General features: G+C 43.0%; 1 protein-coding gene across 1 annotated transcript in view; it reads left to right on the forward strand.

Moving 5' to 3' along the window:
• CLIC6 (chloride intracellular channel 6) overlaps nucleotides 1-20,367 on the forward strand; it is a 30,535-nt gene extending 10,168 nt beyond the window's left edge. Inside the window, exons 2-6 of the mRNA XM_048959804.1 lie at nucleotides 13,052-13,161; nucleotides 13,611-13,736; nucleotides 14,796-14,902; nucleotides 15,274-15,455; nucleotides 16,324-20,367. Coding sequence (XP_048815761.1) covers nucleotides 13,052-13,161; nucleotides 13,611-13,736; nucleotides 14,796-14,902; nucleotides 15,274-15,455; nucleotides 16,324-16,485 — 687 coding nt within the window. The 3' untranslated portion in view covers nucleotides 16,486-20,367. The remainder of the gene's footprint in view (nucleotides 1-13,051; nucleotides 13,162-13,610; nucleotides 13,737-14,795; nucleotides 14,903-15,273; nucleotides 15,456-16,323) is intronic.
• Nucleotides 20,368-23,252: the final 2,885 nt, after the last annotated feature.

Here is a 23,252-nt window from a genome sequence, read left to right on the forward strand (position 1 = left end):
TGTTTGGCTGGCATCTTGCCTTGTTATTAAATACGGATTAGAAATAACATTGAGGTATTTAAACATAATTCTTGTAACAGGATAAATAGCTTTAGAGCATTTGATTTGTTGCTTGTGTGCTTGTGACCTGGTAGCATTCCCATTAACGCACGCATGGGCAGACTCTGTGGGCAGAACTCATACCAAAAGGATATTCAGGCCTGTCTGGCCTGGTGTGAAATGGAGCCTGCCAGCTCTGTCTGTGGCTCACCTGCCTTCAGTTAAAGGCTGTTAGGCTGCTGGTGTTTGGTGAAATTAAGGGTAAGAAACTCAAAGAGAGAATGCCACATCTGCCATTGAAAAAAAATGACTTCCATTTAAGAGGAGAGGCAGTGATTGCTCACGAAGTTTTAAAGATCGCAGTTACCCTGCACGAGTAATACCCACATAATTCATTGTCACCATTATTAGTTAGCTTCTTTAAGTACACAACTAAAAGTAATGCTATCTTGAATGAGACCTAATTAAAGGATAACTACTGAAATATGATAAATACTTGTGTAGGATAATGGTATTCCTAAATTGGGTAAGATTCATTTAAACTCTACTAACTTGTAGCTGAAGCTTTTCATTCTTTGATAGTCACATGTTCATATTCCAATTTATTTTTACCTTGTTGAGTGAGCAAAGCAGTGGACTTCTGGTTGCTGGTTACTTTTGTGTTCTTACGATGTTGTGCTGTGGATGCCAGGTAGCTAGGTGTGGATGTCCTGTATGTTTGATTAGTTGCCCTCCTGTCACAAGAGGTGTATCAGAGGATGGTGTGGGTTGGAAAGGACCTCAGAGATCATCTAGTTCCAGGGTGTACCTGTGGTGTACCTGAACATGAGCCAGCAGTGCGCTCTGGCAGCTCGAAAGGCAAATGGGATCCTGGGCTCCATCAGGAGAGGGGTGGCCAGCAGGGACAGGGAGGTGATTGTCCCTCTCTACTCGGCTCTTGTGAGGCCCCATCTGGAGTACTGTGTCCAGGTGTGGAGCCCTCAGTACAAGAAAGACATTGAGATTTTGGAAAGGGTCCAGAGGAGGGCGACTAGGATGATCAGGGGGCTGGAGCACCTCCCCTATGAGGACAGGCTGAGGGAGTTGGGCTTGTTCAGCCTGGAGAAGAGAAGGCTGCGGGGTGACCTCATTGCAGCCTATCAATACCTGAAGGGAACCTACACCCAGGAGGGGAGTAAACTCTTCAAAAGGGCTGACAATAGCAGGACTAGGGGAAATGGATCCAAGTTGAAGGAGGGAAGATTTAGGTTGGATGTTAGGGGGAAGTTCTTTACAAAGGAGAGTGGTTAGGCCCTGGAACGGGCTGCCCAGGGAGGTTGTGGATGCCCCGTCCTTGGACGTGTTCAAGGCCAGGTTGGACGGGGTCCTGGGCAACCTGATCTAAATGTGTATATTTGGTGGCCCTGCCAGGCAGGGGGGTTGGAACTACATGATCCTTGGGGTCCCTTCCAACCCAGGTGATTCTGTGATTCTGTGATTCTGTGTGGTTTCACCCTGGAAGCAGGCACAACATTGTCCCAGGTTATGCCATGTGCCATAGCTACCACAGTGGCTTTATTTGCAGATCTGGCACAGGTAGCTGTAAGATATCTGAGGAAATCTGTAATTTGCATTTTTCCTGTGTAATTTCATTCGATTTTAGAAAATTTTTAAGAGTACCTGTTGCCTGCATTTACCTGCCCACAGTTGCAGTTGAAACTGCTTTTTGCAACATTATGGGGCTGGGTAAGGCTAGCTGTAGCACTGTGTATAACATGCAGGATTGTTGTACTTTTCTCTTTTGTAAAATGGCATACATACATGAGTTTAATCTTTAATCCCTTTAATTTGAATAGGAGTGAATATTAGTGAAACCACAGCCTCTATAAATGTATCACGAAATGTTGCATATTTAAATTTTCACTCATAGCTGCCTGTGTTGTGTTTGTTTTACAGCGTTATCACTTAATGGTTCATTTATTTATGATCTCAATCAGAACTGGAAGTCCTGACTGCTGGCAGACCTGCTGCTCAGTGGGAATGCTGGGCAGATTGCAAACAGCCAAATCAAAAGAAAATGTGTGTTTTGTACCTAAATAATACCCATTCTAAAATCATAGAATGGCTTGGGTTGGAAGGGAACTCAGGAACCATCAAGTTCCAACCCCCTCTGCCCCAGGCAGGGTTGCCACCCTCTTGATCAAGTACTAGACCAGATTGCCCAGGGCCCCATCCAACCTGGCCTTAAACACTTCTGGGGTCGGAGCATCCACAACCTCTCTGGGCAACCTATTCCAGCACCTTACCACTTGTTCCCTCCTTCAGATTAAAACCACACCCTTTGTCCTATCACTGTTTACCCTTGTAAAGAGTTTATTTCCCTCATGTTCATAAACTCTCTTTAATTATTGGAAGGTTGCAACAAGATCTTTTTGCAGCCTTCTCTTTTCTAAGCTGATCAAGCTCAGTTCCTTCAGCCTATCTTCATAGGAAAGGTCCTTCAGCCCTTGCAAGGCTTGATGGCCCCTCTCTGGACCCACTCCAACAACCCCACTCCTCATTGTGCTGGGCACTCCAGAACTGGATGCAGTATTCCGTATGGGGCCTCACAAGGGCAGAGCAGAGGATAATCACCTCCCTAACCCTTCTGGCCGCCCCTCTTCTGATGGAACCCAGGTTACCGTTGGCTGTCTGGGCTGCAAGCGCACATTGCTGGCTCATGTTCAGTCCTTCATCAACCAGGACTCCTAAGTTTGGCTCCTTGAATGTCACACTCTATACTTCTCAGTGGTTTTGTACTTGTCATTACAAGTTCTTGTAAATAGATGCCTCTAAGCTTTTTGGAACAACATTAACCTTTTAATTGAAATAGTTTCTGCTTAATTCCTTCTTCTCTTCTTCTTTTTTAAAATATAATTCAGTTAATACTTCCATTATCACTTCATCACTTTTGAGAGATGCAGCTATTAAAATAGAAAAGAGAGTACATTGTTTCTAGTGTTTTTCAGACCTATTAGGTTGCTCTAATTATTTAGAAAACAACTTGACAAAGGTAAAAAGTTTATTGCCACAAAGTTACTTCTTAACGAAGGAAAAATTCTGCCTATGCATCAAAAGTGTTTAATTACTTACTAAGTAATTAAGTTAATTTCAGCTATAATTACTTACCCAGCAGACCGTGGTAAGTAAATAAAGTAGCAGAAGTCAGAATAATTGAGGCTTTCTCTGTCCTGAAATGGCTGCTGGCACACAGTGGGGGAAGAGAACAAGAAACCAAAGGAAATTGCAGCAATTTCAGGCTTTTTTTCCTTTCTATCATGGAGAGAGGATTAGAATTTCCTGATGTATACAACCCCTTTAAGCTCTGACCACAGTTTACTACATGAAAGCAGAATGGAAGCTAATGTCCTGCTAAGAAATTCCAGCATACTGTAAATTCCTCAGCATGAATTGAGGACCAAAAGCAGAGAACTGTTTCCAGCAAAAAGCGAAGCATTCTACAGAATTTGTTTTGAAAGAGCCTTAGTGGACATAAGGATTATGGAATGAATGAAACAAAGTCATAATAGTGTAATGCGAATACTGCACACAAGAAAGATCTAACTGGTATAATTTCAGAAACCTAACAGAATGAAAAGAGTCTTAATTAACACAGTTGTTAGGAGATGTTAAGAAATGCTAATAGGTCACCAGTCCGTGAGTCATAAACATTGCAAGGAGGGATGTCATGGTTTCTGTGAGTGGGAGCCTTCTCAAGACACAGCCTGTTTTTTTACTATCAGTAATAATAAATAGATAATTATTAACTAATCACTAATGTAAAGCTGCATCATGAAAAACACAGTAAACAAGTGTATGTCATCCTGTTTGTAGGTAGGCTCAACCTTTAGCCTACTGCTTACACTCTGTGGTCACACAAAAGAGGTTGTGTCCTGTGGTTGATTGAAGCTGTGCAGGTAAGGAGTTAATTCCTTCCATCTCCTTTCACCTGCACTCATTTCCTTTCATTCTTTTTCCCTTAGCATCTCTTTTTGGCCTAATCTTAGCTTAAAGCTTTAATCCATACAGCATTTTATAAAGAACTTCCAGAAATTCTTCGGCATTCTCACATCCCTGCTGATGTTCTACATATGAGTTTCCTGTTTATTTAAGTTAGGATCAGTCTTTTTATTCTGTATTTGTAGAGAAATTAGTTTACAGTACCTGTATGTTGCTGTGAAGGTCAACATGTGCATGAATGGTAATGCCTGATGGGGCCATATCTTCCTCTTTGTCAAGAAGACTGACTGCCTGCTCGCTCTGCCCTGACTCTGGCCAGCCTTAAATGCCCAGAGAAGTCTCCTGATGTCAACTTAGTCCTGTCTGAAAGCTGCTGCTCCTCATCACCGACCTTTTGGGGAGCCATTAAGATTCACTGTCTCATTAACAACATCCCAACTTGCTGCTTATATAGTAGGAGATATTCACTATCCCTTGCTGCTGTTTTTCTGGATGACATTCGAATACCATCTGCATGCCTCTACCTTCTTTTGATGATTATCCAGTACAAGGGCAACTGGCTCAGACATTCTCAGCCCTCCTGACCTCCAGTGCTGCTTGGGTGTGCTCACAGTCTGCAAGGACTTTGCTGTTTGACCATCCTGGGTATCATCTGGATCCTGTAGCAGCCTCTAACTTCATGTCCCACTGCAGACTCTGACTCTTGGCTTTTGCCATTGCTTTGTGTGGCTACTAGACTGAGGAGGAGATTTCCAGTTGTAATTGTTGGTATCTTGTGTTGTTCCTTTTTTCTTTAAGTTGAGCAATCTTACCTGGCCAGTAGATAAATATGAGCAGGCGTCCAGCTTTGCTATAAGCATATATCAAACATACAGTGCCTGCATTGAGATTTGCAGTGATTAACTCAATCCACTTGAAATAAAAAAGCCATTTTGTTCTAACTGTTCTCTTCTTCCCCACCAGAGGGTAACATCTGGCACCGTTTACTTGCCTGGTTAATCTTAGCACACGGACTTTCTTCATTGCCTGGCATCCTATCCTGTCCAGTATCTGATCATATACTCTGGATGTCACTATCAGAGATACCATAGCCATCATCTGTTTTCTTTCCCAGTAAATCATTGTAATATTTTGGAATATAAACCCTATTTGAAATAACTGCTGCTGTTTGTTTAGCAGCACCTTTCCCTTCCATCATTGCCCCAGAGTGTGCTACACCCTTATGGTCGCTCGTTCAGTGGCATGAATACAAAAACATGAGTCTTGCCATTGTCCTGTCCTTGGAGGGATGTCCATGCTGCAGGTGAAGAAGCTGTGCTGCAAGGGACCTCTCAGTACAATGTAAACCCAAGTTCCTCCTGAAGGGGATCAAGGCTTTTCTTGAGATGGAATTCTTTTGAATTCTGCCCTGCCTTCATGGAGGTACGTGGTCTGATGCATCCATTGCTCTTCCCTAAAGCTGAGTGGGATAGTTGGGTCACACTGGGTATATCATGCTCTAGTGTTTTTTTTTTTCCTCCTTTTGCAGCAGCGGCTATCTCTAGCTGATGAGAAGTCTCAAAAGATACATTTCAGCTCACTTAAGTTAAATTAGATGTCTGAACTATATGGGGCTTTTTTGGGCTGTATTTGGAGAAAGCTGCACTGCTAGAGAGAATGTCAACCCATGTGGGCAAGATTAATCATCCTTGAGGAGCATCTGCTTGTCTCTACTGACCTGTTGTCTCTGGCTGACTCTGTGAGTGGTGGTTTCCAACTTCAGTGTGTAACAGTTTGTACCTGTTCTTATCACTTTTGTGTTATCTCTGTACTCAGGTCTATTGTTTTGTGGAGTAGTCTGTTCCAAAACTGGTGCTGCCACTCCTGCCTCTCAGGCTGCAGGCTCCCATCTATCTGTGCTTCATCATCAGATAATTCTCCAGCATCTCTCTGGTTCAAACTGGCCCTCAGGTTTTGTTGAAATGCTGGATAAGACCTCCAGGGCTTCTGGCTTCAGCAAGAAAAAAGGTCTCACAAGTGATGCTAAAGAAGAGGGTTCTGAAAATCAACCCACCCACCCACACCTTGTTCTTTAGAGAAAGCATTTTTCCTGCTCCCTCCTTTGTGTTACTTATTTGTTTGTTTTTACTGTAGCACCATAAAAAGAGAATGAAGCTATATTTTGCAGGTTGCTTATATTTATATTTACTGTTGTCTCCTTAACCTGAAAGCTTAATCAGGGTTTAGGACAAAAGGCATGTTTTTGAATTTGCATGTTCATAGTTGCAGTCCTTTAAATATGTTGTACATTATCTGAACTAATCTAATATTGTTCAAGATAAAAGATAGAAATCTAGAATATTTCTAAATCTAAAATAAGGTGCATTTATTTTTAAAACAAAAAATCCTGATGTCACACTTTCAGTGACTAAGGTGCTCGTTTTGTTCCTAAAAAGAGAAAGGAAAGGGGAATTAGGCTTCTTTCTTAAAGCATCAAGTTGCTATTGAACACAACTCCCTGTCTGAGTTTCACTAGTGGGGATGTCACACACACAGCAAAAGTCTGTCCTGGTGTGTACCAAATATACAGTTTGTGTTCAGGAATCTGAACTACCAGACATGTTTTAAATATACATATTTCTGCTATTTGGCTGAGACGGCTACTAAACGGTAGCTGGAAGCATCTGTTTCAAGTGTTGAATATTACATTGGCAGAACTGCATGACCATTTAAAAAGAATAGGAATAATTAGTGGCAACACTTACAATTTTTCTATTAAAATATATTTTAAATTACAGATGTTTTACTTTAAAAATTTGCCTGGAAGCACAATTTCAGCATCTCAAGTACTCTCAAGAGTGCTATTAGCAAAAGACAGGAATCTAGCTGCAGAAGCGTCTCTGAGGCAGAGACTCCTGATGTGCCTCTGCTCAGAGCTCGGAGGGCAATATAAGATTTTCATGTCAAGTCCAGTAGGTGGCACCAAAACAGTTCTGTAAAGTTCAGCGTTTGGGACCTCATGCTCTTGCCCTACACCATAAAATGAACATAGTGTTTAAATAGAGAAAATTCCAGGTAATCTGTTTCTTCCTGACAAAAAAAGCTTTGCTTTGAAGAAGATCTTATGCAAATGACATGCCTGTGTGATGTTTCTAATGCACATCACAGTGCATGGAATGTGTGTTGCTGTAGTATATTATAGTCACCTTCAGTGAGGGAGAATATTGTGGAAATACATATTTTTATTGCATTCTTAACAGAAGTAATATTTAAAATTTTGCCTTTTTCAGTGTTGTGGTACTAAATGAGTCTGCAGGAATATTGTAGCAGGCATTAAAGCATAAATTGTGCATAAATTTTTACCTTCAAGGTACAAACATGGATGTTTATAGAGATCCTTTGTCTCCTAGACCTACGGCAGCATGCTGCACTGCAGTTTAACCCAGTGCCTCTGAGAAGCTATTGCTAAGGTTTGAGGAGGTCACAGTGCTTTCCTCCATCCTTCTGCCCTTGGTCTGGGTAGCTGTGGGCAGACTTTAGGACTTCACTGCTGCTGAAGGTTTCTCACTAAAGGCCTTCTGTAAATGCACTGAGAAAACTAACGTTGAGAGGTTTGTTGTTTATGTTCAGGATGGCGTGAAATAGTATCAGAAGCTGACTTGCTCTGAAGCAATGTAAGGAAGAGAAGAAAAAATGGGTGGTTTCAGTGCTACTTGCATGTCAGTGTGAATGGGTTTGAGCAGAGTGGCTCAAGGCCAGGCTGGATGGGGCCCTGGGCAGCCTGATATAGTGCTTGATGAAGCAGTTGGCAACCCTGCCCATGGCAGGGGAGGTTGGAACTTCATGATCTTCAAGGTCCCTTCCAACCTAAGCCATTCTGTGATTGTAAGTAGAAGAACATAAAACCTTGCCCTGACCAGGCTTTGGCCCTCCATAGTCAACCCCCTCCTCTCAGGGGAAGTGGAAAGCACTGGAAGCTGCTTTTCTTCCTCCTTGGCCGCCCTGCAACACTAAGGCTGTTTGGCAAATGCAGCAGGATGGGAAGCTGAGCAATCCGCCACAGGAGTTGTGCTTGCCATGCCATTGCTACTTGGAACAGCTGCAAGGCTGGCACAGCAGAGCTCAGCCCAGAGCAAAAGCACTGCTGGGCCCTCTAAATCCCACCAGTACAGAGCAAGTTAGTCTGTACGAGGAATTAAAGTGAAACAGTTGCTATTCTCAACTGTTGCACCCTCCTCACAGTTGCTTCCTATGCTGGGCCCAAGTGCATGAACCTATAGTGGTTTTCCAGGCCCAGTATTTTGGGGCCTAGTTCTTCTTCATTGATGGGAAACCAATTGCATTGTGAAATAGGAGAGGGGAGTTGTGAGTGTGATATGAGAAAGAGGAACACACAGAACCAGTCTGATAGCTGGGGTTTAAATGTGGAAATGTGCAGGAGAGCTGTGACTCCCTGAGTCAGCCAGTCCAGCAGGATGGGCAGGGGTGGATGTGGGATGCTGGCCCCAGTCTCTGGCCCTGGTAAGCAGTGGTTCTGCTCCACTTGCTGGGTAAGCCAGCCTCTTGGCCAGTGTAAATACAGGCAAGGAGAAGCTTAGCTCCCTTGTGCTGAAGTAAAAATGGAATTGGAGTTCAGTTTTCAGGGAAAAAAAAAAGTTATGCTCACTGATCTCTCTCTTTTTTTTAATTATTATTGTAGCTTCAAAGGGATTATAGAGTTATATGAAAACAAGCAAAAAATCTTGTCTGCTCTGCTTCTTCTGAACTGTTTCTTCTGTGCTCAACCTTCATCAGGAAACAAAAAGTCCAGGAAAAACAAATTCCACTCATCAAGATTTTGGAGGCACAGGACATTTGAGGTCAATAGAAGAACCTTCAAAGTCCCAGCTTCTGAGACATTTGGACATAAACTGTTACAAAACAAAATTTTTCAGCAGTTCCAGGGACAGAGCAACTGCAGCTCAGAGAGAGCCCAAATTAGTGGTTTATAACTGACCTTCGGTAGATGACTCTTCTGTAGAGTAGTTACCCTGAGGATAGTATGCAGAGGCAAGTGATCTTTTAAAGGCTACTCAGAAAATCAGAGCTGCCAGATCAAGGTGGTATAGTTTTTCTGTGACTCTCTCTGATGTCTTATGCATGAGGTCTTGTGTGTAGGGAAATGAGTACCAAGTGTGATGGTGCTCTTAACTTGAGAGCTGAAGCAGTAGTGGAAAGAAGGATATGGAGAGCTCTTCCCTTTCCCGGTAAGACTTAGTAAACAAACTAACAAACAAGCAAACGCAAAAAGAAAACCCACAAAAAAAGTCTGAAGAGAGTGTGGAACAGTGAAAAATGAATGAAATTAGGGAGTGTCAGCTAATAATCCTGTTAAGTAATGGCACATGGTTATGGGATTATGGGGAGCTGTAGTAAGTTGATATTGCCACAATATACAATTGCTGCCTAGGGCCCTGAAGGTTCTGAAAGAAAGCTTCTATACACAGCGTGAAAGTTTTCTTGTCTGCAGCAATGGCTGTCCTAATTGTTTGATTAATGAACTCATTAATCTCAGTATTACTAGAAGAAGCACATTGACCTCCTGACTGATCACAATTAAAACATAAATGCCATTTACTCAAGGCTCTGGTTAGACATCTACTTAGCAGCAGAACAGCCCCAAACACACCCACTTCACTAGCAGTATCTGGAGGTTAGGAGAGCGTCGCAACAACTGCAGGTGGAGGCCAGGCCATTACCTGCAATTATACCAGCATTTGCCTGGTTATTAAGGTTATAACCAGTCTGGAAACACAATCCTCCATTGAATCCACAGCCAGGCTCCCGCTGACTTCCCTGGAGTTAGGATTTCACTCTGCGTCATCCCAGAGCACAGCAGTCAGGAAGTGTAATTAAACCCTGTGCACAGACCAAGCCCAGCTCAGAGTTAAACATCCCAGAATAGTGCTGTGGAGGAAAATGCAGGGTGTTCTGCTCCGAGGCTGCAGCACCCCTCGCTATGCTGTCATCCTGTTGGTATTAACTCATGGAATCTCACTGTTGTATTGTGTTCCTACAAGGTAAGCAGTAGTGGAAAGAAGGCTACTGACCCACTGTCTCCCTGCTATAAAAAAGGCCACGCTGACTTTGTTGGAAAGTACATTAACGTACAATGATGGCATGGTTCAGCTATCGTGTTGCTTGATAGACTGCAATAAAGTTATTTCAGTACCTCGACTCGTGATTTTTGAGTCAACGTGGCCAACCCCCTGTTTGGAGCTTGAACAAATGCCTTTGGCATGTGTCGCTGGTGCTTTTTTGTCCATTACGAGTTGCGGCTCACTGGATTCGATGAACAGAGGTGTCTCCCAGGGGCCAAAATACAAGCTGACGTATCTGAAGTCATTTCAGCTAGCTGTATTCACCCTGGCTTCCTCGGTAGGCCAAAATATTAATGTTCTAGGCTTTCACCTGAGGTTATAAGAAATTGTTGTATCTTTGAGATGCCAGGCCAGAATGGTGTCAAACTTCAAATCAGATTCAGTGTTCAGGGTCTTTCAGTCATTTCAGACTGCCCATCACTGCTATAGCAGGGAAAGATTTCATCACTGCTTGTGCTATTGTGTGGGCTTTTGTAGTTTTTCTGTCACTTGCCTCCAGCTCTGCAGAACTGAAACAAACGCAGAGGTACACACCTCCAGCTGTGGCAGTGGGTAGAGTTGTCAGTTGTCCCATTTCATTCAATTCTGAAATGTTCAAATGATTTTTGTTTTTGTTATAGGTTGCTAGCAGGCTGAAAGACTTAAGGTCGAAGGCTAAGAAACTGACTGTTTGCTGTTTTATCCATAGTGAAATAGAAAAATGGTAGTGCTGTAGTAAATTTTCCTCCCACACAGGCATGAAGTTAACAAGTTTGCACTCAGATAAAAACAGGAGGTTGCTTCTGTAACATATCCGTGGCTACCAGTCTGTCAGCTTTCTAAGTGGCCTTTCTGTTGCTCTGGTTAATGACAAACTGGGACTCTGTCTGCTTCATATCTGCATTTGTCACGGTAACTCATCTGTCTGGGCCTTCATCTCTGGTTCCACCATTAGGGATCCCCAGAAAAGCAGGCTGGGGCTCCCTGAAATTTGCTGACACCATGGGGGACAACACAGAGCAACAACCTCATTTCCTTACCTCCAGCAAAGTTAGAGGGAGACAGAAATTCAGTATTCAGTGGCCAGCAGAAAACAGTAACCAATCAAAAAGTCAGCCTGCTGTCAGTCTTGATCACATAGCTCTTGTCTGGAAAGTTCTCTGAAAATTACATGAACCCTGATGAGATGATTTATTTTTTCCTATCCAAGGCTGAATAAAAATACCATATCATTTGTAGGAACTGTCCCTCAGTGCCACATCCACACGGCTCTTGAACACCTCCAGGGACAGTGATTCCACCACCTCCCTGGGCAGCCTGTGCCACTGCCTCACCGCTCTTACTGAGAAGAAATGGTTCCTAATATCCAACCTGGCACAACTCAAGGCCATTCCTTCTTGTCCCATCTCTGTTACCTAGGAGAAGTGGCTAGGTGAAACATGATGTGAGAGACAGGGTGAGGTAAGATGGTGTAGATTTAGGGTTTTTTTAAGCACATGCTAGCAGCAGGTGTAGTCTCGTTCTTAAGAAGTACACAGTAGTTTTTGATCAAATAAGTTGTACAGTGCTGGAAAGCAGTGCTCCAAGTAAGAGCAAAACCACAACAGCTTTCATTTTTACCACTTAGAAAACAGCTCCTATTTAACACAGCAGCTCAGCTATTCTTAGCATCTCTAAAATGCTGAAATGCTAAATGAGGCAGTAGGCTATCATGTTTTTTCTCACCAAGAAAGCCTATTGTTGGCATGATACCTTAGCAGAAAGCAGCAGTGTTTGGAGGAGGATCCTCCCCACTGACATAGGGAACCATGGCCTGTGCATTGTGGCATTGTGCCTGCTTGAGGCCAGGTGCTTGTTTCCATCCATGGAGCTATTAGTACAGGTGAAGGAGCTTCAGGCAACCCAGCAGCCATGAACATTGGTGGAGAGCTTATTTGAGATCCATCTGACGGCACTGAGGAGGGTGATGGAACAAGCAGAACTAATTTCATTACTGTATGTTGTTTTGTCTTATGTAGTCCACAAACATTCATGAACTGTTAAGTAAGTAAATGACACGCTTGGGTTTTTATTTCTGTACCCTTACACATAAGCAAAGTTCTTAAACTGCTCTTCAGGAGAATGGTGTGGCAGGCTTGAAAACTAGGCCTCTGAACTCTTGCAGCGGGGCGCAAAATCCAACAGAGCTGCACAGCCATGCTGAGCTGTGCCTTCTGTTTGCTCAGAACAAGACCACCATGAGAGGCACAGTTACATGCCTTGGCCAGGGCCAAGTTCCATTAAGATGGAAACCCACATGTTGTCCCTGATCCTGTGCCTTTCCCCCAGCCATTAGCCAGAGGTATGCGATATTTGTGCTTCGTTAGGCTCCGGTTCAGCAAAGCATGGAGACCGGTGTGCTCAGCCGCTTGGCAGCTTCCTTCCTCCTCTGGGGCCCCCACGACTGTTTAGTTGAAAACCCTTTAATTTTTTGATTTATTCTGTTTATTCCCTTAAGTGCCTTAGACATTACATTTCGATTTATGCCGGTAAATCTTTCTCTTCTTGTTTCCTATGATCATAAACTGATTTAGGCTTGTTTTAATCTTGCGGTGACTCAGGTAGATTTATGCTCATAAAGACAAATGAGGTGGAGACTATTTCCTCTGGAAGGACTGCTGTGATTTCAATTTTGTTTTCTAACTTACGGTAATATTCATTATGCATTTTAATGAAAAAATACATCTCTGAGATGACAGAATTCTTCATCATATCCATGTGCATGTTCAGAGAAGGATATAAAGAAATTCTGCATGAAAATATGTGTTAGGGATGAGTAACACACTCTGTGTACTTACAGCTGGTCTGGACTCTGCATATCTATTACATTTGCTATCAAAATTTGCTATCTCACATGTATGCAAATTTATTATTATTTTTTTTTTTTGTAATTGTAGGCTGGCAGTGATGGGGAAAGTATTGGAAATTGCCCGTTCTCGCAACGTCTCTTTATGATCCTATGGCTGAAGGGTGTCATATTTAATGTCACAACTGTGGACTTGAAAAGGTGAGATCATAATAGGAGTTCTCATTTTTAGAACAACTTTACCATGATGGTGATTTAAAAGAATGAGTCTCTTTGATTTGAAATGCATGCACGCAGGTTAGTGCACATTACTTACACTGCAAGTTGACACTGTGCTAACAGGCTGTGCGCCTGGTGCCTCTTTCAGGTTCACTGGTATGAGGTGGACCAACTTCTTTGAAACATTTGAGATTTTAATCTGTTTTCCAGTAGGTCTCTGTAACACAAGCCTGAAATTGTAGCGTTTCAGGGTGCATTCAGAGAGGAGCTAGATAATTCTGACACCACCAGCATGAGGAAGCTTGGTGCATTGTGCTTTTGCAAGAGATGTAGCCTGCTATTGTGCAGTTGAAGCAGATCATTGCAATAAGTTGTCGGAGATGAAAGAGTGGTCCCCACTGTGATTAACCCAGCCTCTTTTCTCCCTCTAGAAAACCTGCTGACCTGCAGAACCTGGCCCCAGGGACGAACCCACCCTTCATGACGTTTGATGGTGAAGTCAAAACTGATGTCAATAAGATTGAGGAGTTCTTGGAAGAAAAGCTAGCACCGCCCCGGTACAGCATTGCTGTCCTTTCTTCCTGCTTATAACCCAAGTTGTGAGAAGGTGTCTGGGAGCAGTGCCTCCAACCTGATTGCAAACTGGGGAGGCCTGACAGTGTGTGGCATGTATCCTAGGGTAGCCCTGATTGCTGGCTGTGCTCTTCTCACTGCCTTTGCCTTCACCTCAAGCTCATAGTTGCACCACTACAATCATTTTCAAGACATGAAATCCACCCTCCTGCAACAAGTATATGCAGAAACCTGCATACCACTGCAGAAACCTGACCTCTTGCTTGTGTTTATTTGAGGTTTCCCTCCTCACATTGTACAAATAATTCAGGGAACAGGTAGTAGAAAGAAGCAACAGTGGAAACCTGCCACACTGCAGGAGTGCTGGGGCACAGACCATTGCAGCTTATTTTGCGTGTCTAGGTAGGATACTCTCTGTGTGTGCTGCAGGCTGGGTTTCAGACCTGTCCTTCTCATCCCAGGAGCAATCCTCACCTCTCCCCACATCCTCTGCCAGTGGTGTCATTCCCCCATGCAGGCACCTTTTCCTTCCCAGGACAGCAGCTGCCCATTCAAGCAGCCAAACTTGACTCGAGCTATGCGAGCCGCTATGTGAGCAGCTACTTTTTCCTCCTCCCTGCCTGTGGCAGCAGCAGTGACTGGCCTGGCCACTCTGAGCTTGTTCGTGCATGTGCAGGACAGGCGAGGAGGCTGGAGGAGCAGCAGTTGGTGCTAGTGGGGACTTTCCCTTTGCTCCTCCTCACGGCTCTACTCAGCCTCACTTCCAACATAAGACAGCCTGGAAGAGGCACTGGGTTGCTCAGGCAATGGTTGCAGCACAGTCATTTCCCATCTGCCCCAGGAGCAGGAGGTGAGCCAGGTGGTTTGGGTAAGAGGTGAAATTCACACTTAGAAACTGGTTTTTCGCTTAGGATGGTTCTCTTTGAAAGCCCTGAGTAGCCATATATTGTAACACTTCAGTTTCAGTGATATATATATGAAGTAATCAGTGAAGGTGAAAGTAAAGGCTAATCCATAATTTTTTGATTCTTTCAACTCCTCAGGTATCCCAAACTTGCACCGAAGCACCCTGAGTCTAACTCTGCAGGAAATGATGTGTTTGCAAAATTCTCTGCATTCATAAAGAACCCAAGAAAAGATGCTAATGAAAGTAGGTGCTACGATCCTTCTACCTGTCCTGATATAAGTTAGTCATGCAACTCCTGTGTCCTACAGCTCCATCTCCACCGTTGCACACCAGCTCCATCCCCTGTGAACACCCCAGCCAACCCTTGCTGAGCCCTGCAGTTTCTGGTAACACAGACCCAGTTTGGTTTTTCTCAGAACCCCCTTTAGCTACTTAGAGCTTTTATCCCAGCATTACATTTTAAGCTTTGGATAAAGGAATTGCAGGAGTTAGCATGGCTGGGTATCTGCGAGCTGGGCTGGTGCCAGGAGACAGGATGCAGTAGGCGCCTTTCTGCTTGGTGTCAGAGAGACCTTGGTACAGGCTTGAATGATCTTTTTATTGTCTTAACCTAGATCTGGAAAAATCTTTGCTTAAAGCCCTGAGGAAGCTGGACAACTATTTAAATAGCCCCTTGCCTGATGAAATTGATGCTTATAGCACTGAGGAGATCACTGTGTCCTGCCGGAAATTCCTGGATGGAGATGAGCTCACCTTAGCAGATTGCAACCTCCTACCAAAGCTCCACATAATTAAGGTTTGCATTTGCTTTTCAGCCTCCTGAAGAGAAGGGCAGCCTAGAAGCTCTTTTCTAAAGAGCTCTTGTCCTCTTTTCTAAAAGGCAGAGGAAGTCTGTCTTTTTTGAAGCCACACAGTAGCTGTGTATGGACAAGGAGTGCTAACGCACAAGGCCATTTCAGTGCAGCACAGCTAGTCAGATCTTCACATTAACAGCTGGAGCTGGAATATCTGGTTTCATATTTGGACTACTATTTGACTACTTTCTCTACGCCTCTCACAAATATTAAATGGATACTATATTCAGTGCTGTAGAGAAATATTTCTATTTGCATTTCACATGCAAAGTGCCACAGACCGATAAGATTAAATGATCTTGCTCTTGCTAAATGAAGAAAGCAGCAATTGCTGAAATTTGACCATCTCTCTCACCTTTAATCCATATCCCTGGGCTTCTTCAGCCTGGAGAAGAGAAGGCTTCAGGGTGACCTCAGTGCAGCCTTTCACTACCTAAAGGGAGACTACAAACAGAAGGGGAGTCAACTCTTTACAAGGATAGATAATGGCAGGACAAGGGGAAATGGCTTTAAGGAGGGAAGATTTAGGTTGGATGTCAGGGGGAAATTCTTCACAGAGAGAGTGGTGAGGTGCTGGCACAGGCTGCCCAGAGAGGCTGTGGATGCCCCATCCCTGGAGGTGTTCAAGACCAGGTTGGATGGGGCCGTTGGCAACCTTGTCTAGTATTAGATATGGAGGTTAATTGCCCTCCCTGCAGCAGGGGGGGTGGAGCTTGATGATCCTTGGGGTCCCTTCCAACCCAAGCCATGTTGTGATTCTATGATTCTGTATGTGTAATACAATTTTTCTTTTATTTTCTTTATAAAAAGGTTGTTGCAAAGAAATACAGAAATTTTGATTTCCCACCTGAAATGACGGGGATTTCAAGATACTTGAATAATGCATATGCAAGAGATGAATTTACAAACACTTGTCCTGCTGATCAAGAAATCGAGTATGCATATTTGGATGTTGCAAAGAGAATGAAGTAAATGGAAGATGTTTCCCTTCTTTTATACTTCTGAGATTTTATGGGCACCAGCCAATATGGAAACAAAAAAAAAAAGCCAGCACACATTCTGCAGTGCAATTTTAACTTCTGTTATTGGCCAATCCTTCTTTTGTAATAAGCGTGTAGCACTGTTTGCTTGTTCTTAAATGATGTATGTGCATCTGTGTCTGTACAGATGTACACACACAGGAATGTGTGTTATGCACTCCAAGTTAAAAGCATCAGTCAGTACTCAGGCTTTTGCTGAAGTTAGAGAACCAGCATAGGTCACGCAATTATAGCAATATTACAGACTAGCGACACGCTAAATGACTGAATTTAGCAAAGAAATAGCCCTGTTCCTAACACACATGTAACCTGTCATTACTGCTGCCTCTGATCTGTGTTTCACAGCTGTTGCCAAATTTCGCAGTTCCCGGGAAGGTTTCTGCTTGCTTCTCCCCAGGCCTCGGCGGCCCCATGCCAACAGTTGGCACGCATGCAGTACCCTGGTTAATCCAGGAGAGAAGCCAGACTGGAGGTGGGACCACACCTGGCTTCCCAGAAGCCCTCTCCTCTGTGCTAGAGACCTGCAGGGCAGGTCAGTGAAGTACAACTTGTCTTCACGTTGCATGAACTGTCTTTGGTATGAAAGAAAGTAATTAGAAAGATCCCGCCTTCTCCTCTGTCAGGGCTGCATAACCCATCCAGCTTCCTTCAGACAAAGAGAGGAATGCAGACTGTCACTGTCCCGTGGATTATTTGTTAACAAGTATCTGACAAGGGAGGAGGCTGAGGCATGGTTGTTGCTGCAGACTCAATAAATGGGTGAACATCTGCCCCCTGCTACTGGTGCAGGATCCCTCTGTCATCCTTTTGTGACTCCCATTTGGTTTTGGAAAGCAAAGAGGAGGGTTTAAGAAAGCAGTAGTCCTTTTATGCTTCCCTTTCTGGATTTAGTTGCAGGGTTTGCATTTTCCCAAGCAGTCACAAGGACTTCTTTGCTGAGAGCTTTCCAAATGTCCAGGCGTTGTCCCATGGAGGACAACAGAGGCATAGCTCCTGCCTGGGGGATGGATGAGATGAACCTCTCCAGGCTGGCATGACCCTGTGTTCACGGTACTACTAACAGATATTCTCTGGGCTTCATGGAACATGCTGTTGGAGAGGTGTCAGCTCTGAAAAGTCACATCCATGGCTGTTTTTTGCTGAGCAGGTCCTCAGCAAGCACCTAGGAGCAGAGGGTGCAGTGGTTTAGTCATAGGGTCACCTGGAAGTTTCCTTCTGATGTGTTTTGCCTGTATGTACAAAATAGACATGGAAACAGCTAAAAATAGCTTTTGTAGCACCTACATCCATACAAAGACTGATACAGAATAGCCATTCATCTTTGCCTGAGTTAAACATAGGCTTGCTTTCTAACAATGCATTACTTAGGGTAATAGTAGGTGTTGGGTGTATGGTGTCTGTGGCTTCCTCTTACACACTACACAGTTCTTTTGCAAATGTCCTAGCATGATTATTTGTAAGCAATGTTAAACACGCAATTTTAGTTTCTCTAGCTTCTCTGCAGAGAAAACAGGCACAACACCTTTCCCTTACAGCCTCTGTTGTGAGGTTACACACTGGGGTTGATAGCTGAGCAGTCACTCTTCATTCCTTACTAACTGTTACTTTGTATTTTCAAATAGGTACCTGAATATATAATAATATATAAAATAAAAGTCTGTATACTCTTTTCACATGCCTTACAAATTTAAATAGAAAATATACAAATCCATAAGTAATTTGAGCAGTGTTCTGTCTTTATTTCCATAGTAATTTCCTGGCAGAGATGCTTTGCAGCAGTGGCCTGGATTTCAGCAGGCAAGATTTAACCCAACTTTGGTTTGTTTTGGAGGAATGGTGTCTCAAACCTGCAGTTGGATCTGGGAAGCAATGCACACAGACTGTGCTCCTTACTGCTGAATAAAAATACAAAGGGTCAGTGCGTAATCCCTGACCTTGGGGCCACCTAGCACAAAGCACATTCCCTCTGCTGGGGACTGGCCATGTTTTAACAGTGTGGTCTGGGAAAGAGGAGGTTTTGATGGTTCCCTTACTGCTCATACCCATGCAGAAGTTTGTGGCTCCAGCTCTCCACAATGGGATGCTGTCTCCACAAATGTTGCTATCTAAATCATCAAATTTTGGTTGATATTTGCATATTTCAAGCAACACAGGGAAGAGATGTGCGTAGAGAAGTTGTAGAAATGACCCAGTGTGTCAGCAAACTGCAGTTACTTCATTTGCCTAGGATAGGAAGAGCTAAATTGCTTGCATAGTCCTGCTGTGTGTGGAGCCATACCTATTACGTTTTGAATGTCTAATTCCACCCCCTGTTTAAGGAAAAGCTGTTGTCCACCTTTGAGTTGCTCTATTTTTAAAAGACCATGGAAATACTTTTAAATTTACAAATAATATGATATAAAGGGAGAGAGAAAGCAAGTTGTGTTGTTAATTATATCACCACCTGACGGAGCAGCCTTGACAAGGTGTAATACCTAGATACAGATTTGCAGTGCTTGACCCCATGTAAAAGCAGAGATTATGTTCAATTATTTTAAGGCATGCCTGTGCAGACAGAGCTACTGATTTCCAAATGCTTACGAGCACAAGAAGTCTTCTCTGTAACGTTGCTTGTATAAAATTTGTTTTTATTGTTATCGTTTTAAATACCAATGTCTGTATTTCCCCTTTAAACATCTACTATATTCAAAGAATATCTGCTCAGAATGTGAATTATTTTTTCTTCTGTCACCTGTGTAGAAAGTTCTTTGGGTTTGAAGACTTTTTTTGTCAGCTTCAGTATCTCAGATAGTCTTCAGAATGACCCATCAACTTGAAGGTTAAATACTACTTGTGCTCAATGCAGTAATTCCAAAAGCATGCTGGAATAAAATCAAATACATGGTAATTAACTGTAACATATTTCCCCCAATGCATTTCATTTTTGAAATAGCTTCAAAGCACTGAAAAATGAAACCTCATGAAAGCAAGTTGGTATCCATCGTCGGTATCAACATGCTATTTGTTTGAGTATAAGCAAATATCTAAATCCCATGAGCTCCTTACAGCTGGTTGAAGTTTAGTTTAAAAGCCACACCCGCTGGTTATTTCTAAGCTGTCAAGAACCAGTAATCAAGTGGTGAGGTGAGGCATGACCCCCAAAAGGTCAAATCAACAAAAGCTATCAAAAACATGGTAGAGCCTTGACTAGGCTGAGCCTTGACTTTATAAGTAAACTTTCCTCTAAAGTGGCCACCACGAGTGCTGCTGTTGCTCAGTCACTCTTGGCCTCACAGATGCTCCCTGTGGACCCTTCAAAGCTACTCAAAGAACACTCACCGTGACTTTACTGATCACACATGGGATATGCTGCCCTAAAAACTGAATTTCCTGGTGAACTATTCTGGATAGCTGACAGAGATGGAAGAGCAGAGATTTGCCTCATGGCTCTCTACTACATTCTCTAGTCAGCAGTACTAGATGGCACCATATTCCTGAGCTACCCTTAGTTTTCTTATGAGACAGAAGGCCAGACTTATGTCCTGCTTCTGAGCTATGGGGTAACGCAACCTTGTGGATTCCCTAAGTGATGGCTCAGATCAGCACTCCGTTTCCCTTCATCTCTGAACTGCAAAGAAGCGAAGATTTTGGACTCCTGAAGACCTAAATCTGACTCTTGCTGATGAAGTTTTTATTGACTAGCAAAATGCAAACAGAAAAATCTCGTCTGGAAATGAACTGATGGAAATCAGAGTTTTGTTTCAAAATCTGAAATTTGTCCAACTTTTAGATTAAACCAATGAACTGAAATCAAAATAAACATTTCTTTTGAAAGCTGAAGGCAATTGTTTTTCTTGGGTTTCTTCTCTTTATCATTCCCATTTATTTATTTATTTACTTATTTTCAGCGATGAAAGGGGAAAAATAAGAGATAGAAGTGCTGGAGAAGGGAAGAAAAGCAAAGAGAACAGAATACCAAACCTTGGTATTTCAACTCAAGACTAAAAAGTAACACAACCTATAAACCAAAAGTGTATCTTCTGCTGAAAGATACAGTTGCTTTCATCTAATTTGTCGTTGTCTTTTCTTTTCAAACCATTAGGACCTGTACCAAACCACTCAGTTCTCTTCACTAAGTGAAGAAAAGCTTTTCCTGATGATGAAAACTCTGCTACTTTTTTGCCTCTTATGCTATGCTCACAGGAAAGATTGCAAGGAGTTTGACCTTGCACATGTTGTATGAAGGATGCTATGCATCCCACTGCTCAGACACAGTGTACAAGCTCTGCATGCCTCATATGTAACCATGCTGTAGCAGGTAAGAGTGTTACAAGCCTCTCTGCCTAAAGATGCCTGAGCTAATGGCCCGCAAGATGACAAGGATGTGTCCATGCAGTAAGAATACTGACTGCAGTATCTTGTGTGGATGGAAAGTACTACCACTACATCCATAGGCATCCTCCTAAAGGTGACTTCTCTGCTGGCGTTAGCAAAATCTCCTCTGAAAAACCTCAGATCACTGTGGATGTAATTTGAACTAAACCATAGATCTCTCCCCACCTCCTCCCTCCCTCCTTCAACTATCTCATTCCAGATCAAGTACATGCCTTAAGAAATGCAGTAGCAAAAGCACACTCAGATAACTGCATCAGAGAACTGATAAAACTGTCAGTCTGCTGAAACACAGCTGGTTGGGTGGCAATTCCTAATCAGGACTTCCACTGTGTCTGCTGCAGAGTTGAGAGCAGCTACAGCTGTTGCCCATATTCCTGCAGACTCATGATGCCCATTAGTTGCCTTGGCTCCTACAGAAACACAGAGGAACCACAAGTTCACTGGCCCTACAGTGTGCTTAGTAAGTGAGGTAAACATCTCCTGCTGTGCTTGAACCCTACTTTAAGAAGATTCAGGAGATTCTGCCCAAGCGTGGCTTCAGGCAGGGCTGAAGCGTTCTCAGTGTGCATAAAAAGGGATCATGAACCCTTGTCACAATGGAAGGCTGTTAAGCTCATCTCATACCCACAGAACTGAAAGGGGCACAAAGACAATGTTTCTTGTCCAAGGACACATGAGGCAAACTAATGAAATTAGGTCTCTTACACTTCACAACCAGGCAGGGGAGAACTTTCCTGAGAGTGACTTTGTTATAAGTACATGAGGAGATGTGCAGTTCTTCATTAATGTGCAGTTCTTCATTAATGTAAAGTCAGATCTGATTCAATTTGATAATCATAGAATCACAGAATGGCCTGGGTTGAAAAGGATCACAATGATTGTCCAGTTTCAACCCCCTGCTGTGTGCAGGGTGGCCAACCACCACTCCAGGCTGCCCAGAGCCACATCCAGCCTGGCCTTGAATGCCTCCAGGGATGGGGCATCCACAGCCTCCTTGGGCAACCTGTTCCAGTGCCTCACCACCCTCTGTGTGAAAAACTTCCTCCTAATACCTAACCTAAACCTCCTCTGTCTCAGTTTAAAACCATTCCCCCTTGCCCAATCTTAAGTTGAAAAGTGTTCCTTGTTACTTTGTTGAAAATTTTTATGAGAGGACTATGAACAGATATTGATTGGATTCACACAAAGCTTATGGTTGAAGTGGAACCCATGCTTAACATCTGAACCAGGCAGAGGGTAGATCCGACAAACCAGAATGGATTGAGGAAACAGTAATTTGTAGCATGACACCATGGCATACATGAATCAAGCTACAAAGCATTCACCTTCTGAAACTAGAACATGACTTACAAGTGTCAGTAAGAGAAATTATTGAATCTCTAAATATAATCTCTAATTCTCTAAGATAAAAAAGCAAAAGATGACTGATCCAAATAGATGTCAATGGAAATACTGTGGCTTGCGGCTTTGTCTCTTGTTTAAAACCCTCCACCTCCCTGGGTGGATTTTTGCTTCTAGTCATGTTAAAATGTGACCTCTGCCCTGCAGATATTATTCTCTCTTCAGTATTTGAGTCATGCTGTGTCACTAGCATTGAATGATACGGCAAGTTGTATTACAAGTAAAACATACGGAACTAACATAAGAGGTGTCATTAAAATGACACAAAACCCATCTACAATGACATACAGCTTGCAGTAAGTTTTTTATAGTTTGCTCTTCTCTTCCATTTTGAATTTCATCGTAGAGAAGCATCTGCAACAGACTGAATGCTTGCATGCTTGTAAGACTTTCTGGTGGGGAGTCTTTGAAACATATCAGTGTAAACATTTCCTTTCATAAGGAAATTGATTCCTTAGAATCAAAATATTTTGCTAGAGAATACGTGTAGGACTGAAGCTTCCTTCATGTTCCTTGTTCCACCTCCTCTTTCCCCAAAGTCCTTCTACAACACACAGACAGACACACAGACAAACATACAGTCTGTCTCTTTACTCAGTCATATCCTTTCCTTAGAAAAATACACTTAAAACAGCAATCAAATAAATGCAAAAGACCCTTACCCCATTCAAAAAGGTCCCTGACCCTTTTTATTACAGGATTCTTATGTAGGGGAAGGCAGACACAGAATCAGATATATAAAATCTTTGCAAAACCAGCAGCAGATATGCAAATCTCTTTTTGAGAAAACACTTTCTGGCATTTACCTTTGATTCCACTGATTTTAGGGTCTGCTGCTGGACCAGCACTTTTTTGTGCCTTGTCAAACACTGATAATAATGTCAGGATCCTTTCTTGTTCATCATCTACAACGGCATCCAATGA

The sequence above is a fragment of the Lagopus muta genome, chromosome 1, assembly GCF_023343835.1.
Source record: "Lagopus muta isolate bLagMut1 chromosome 1, bLagMut1 primary, whole genome shotgun sequence".
NCBI classification, from domain to species: Eukaryota; Metazoa; Chordata; class Aves; order Galliformes; family Phasianidae; genus Lagopus; species Lagopus muta.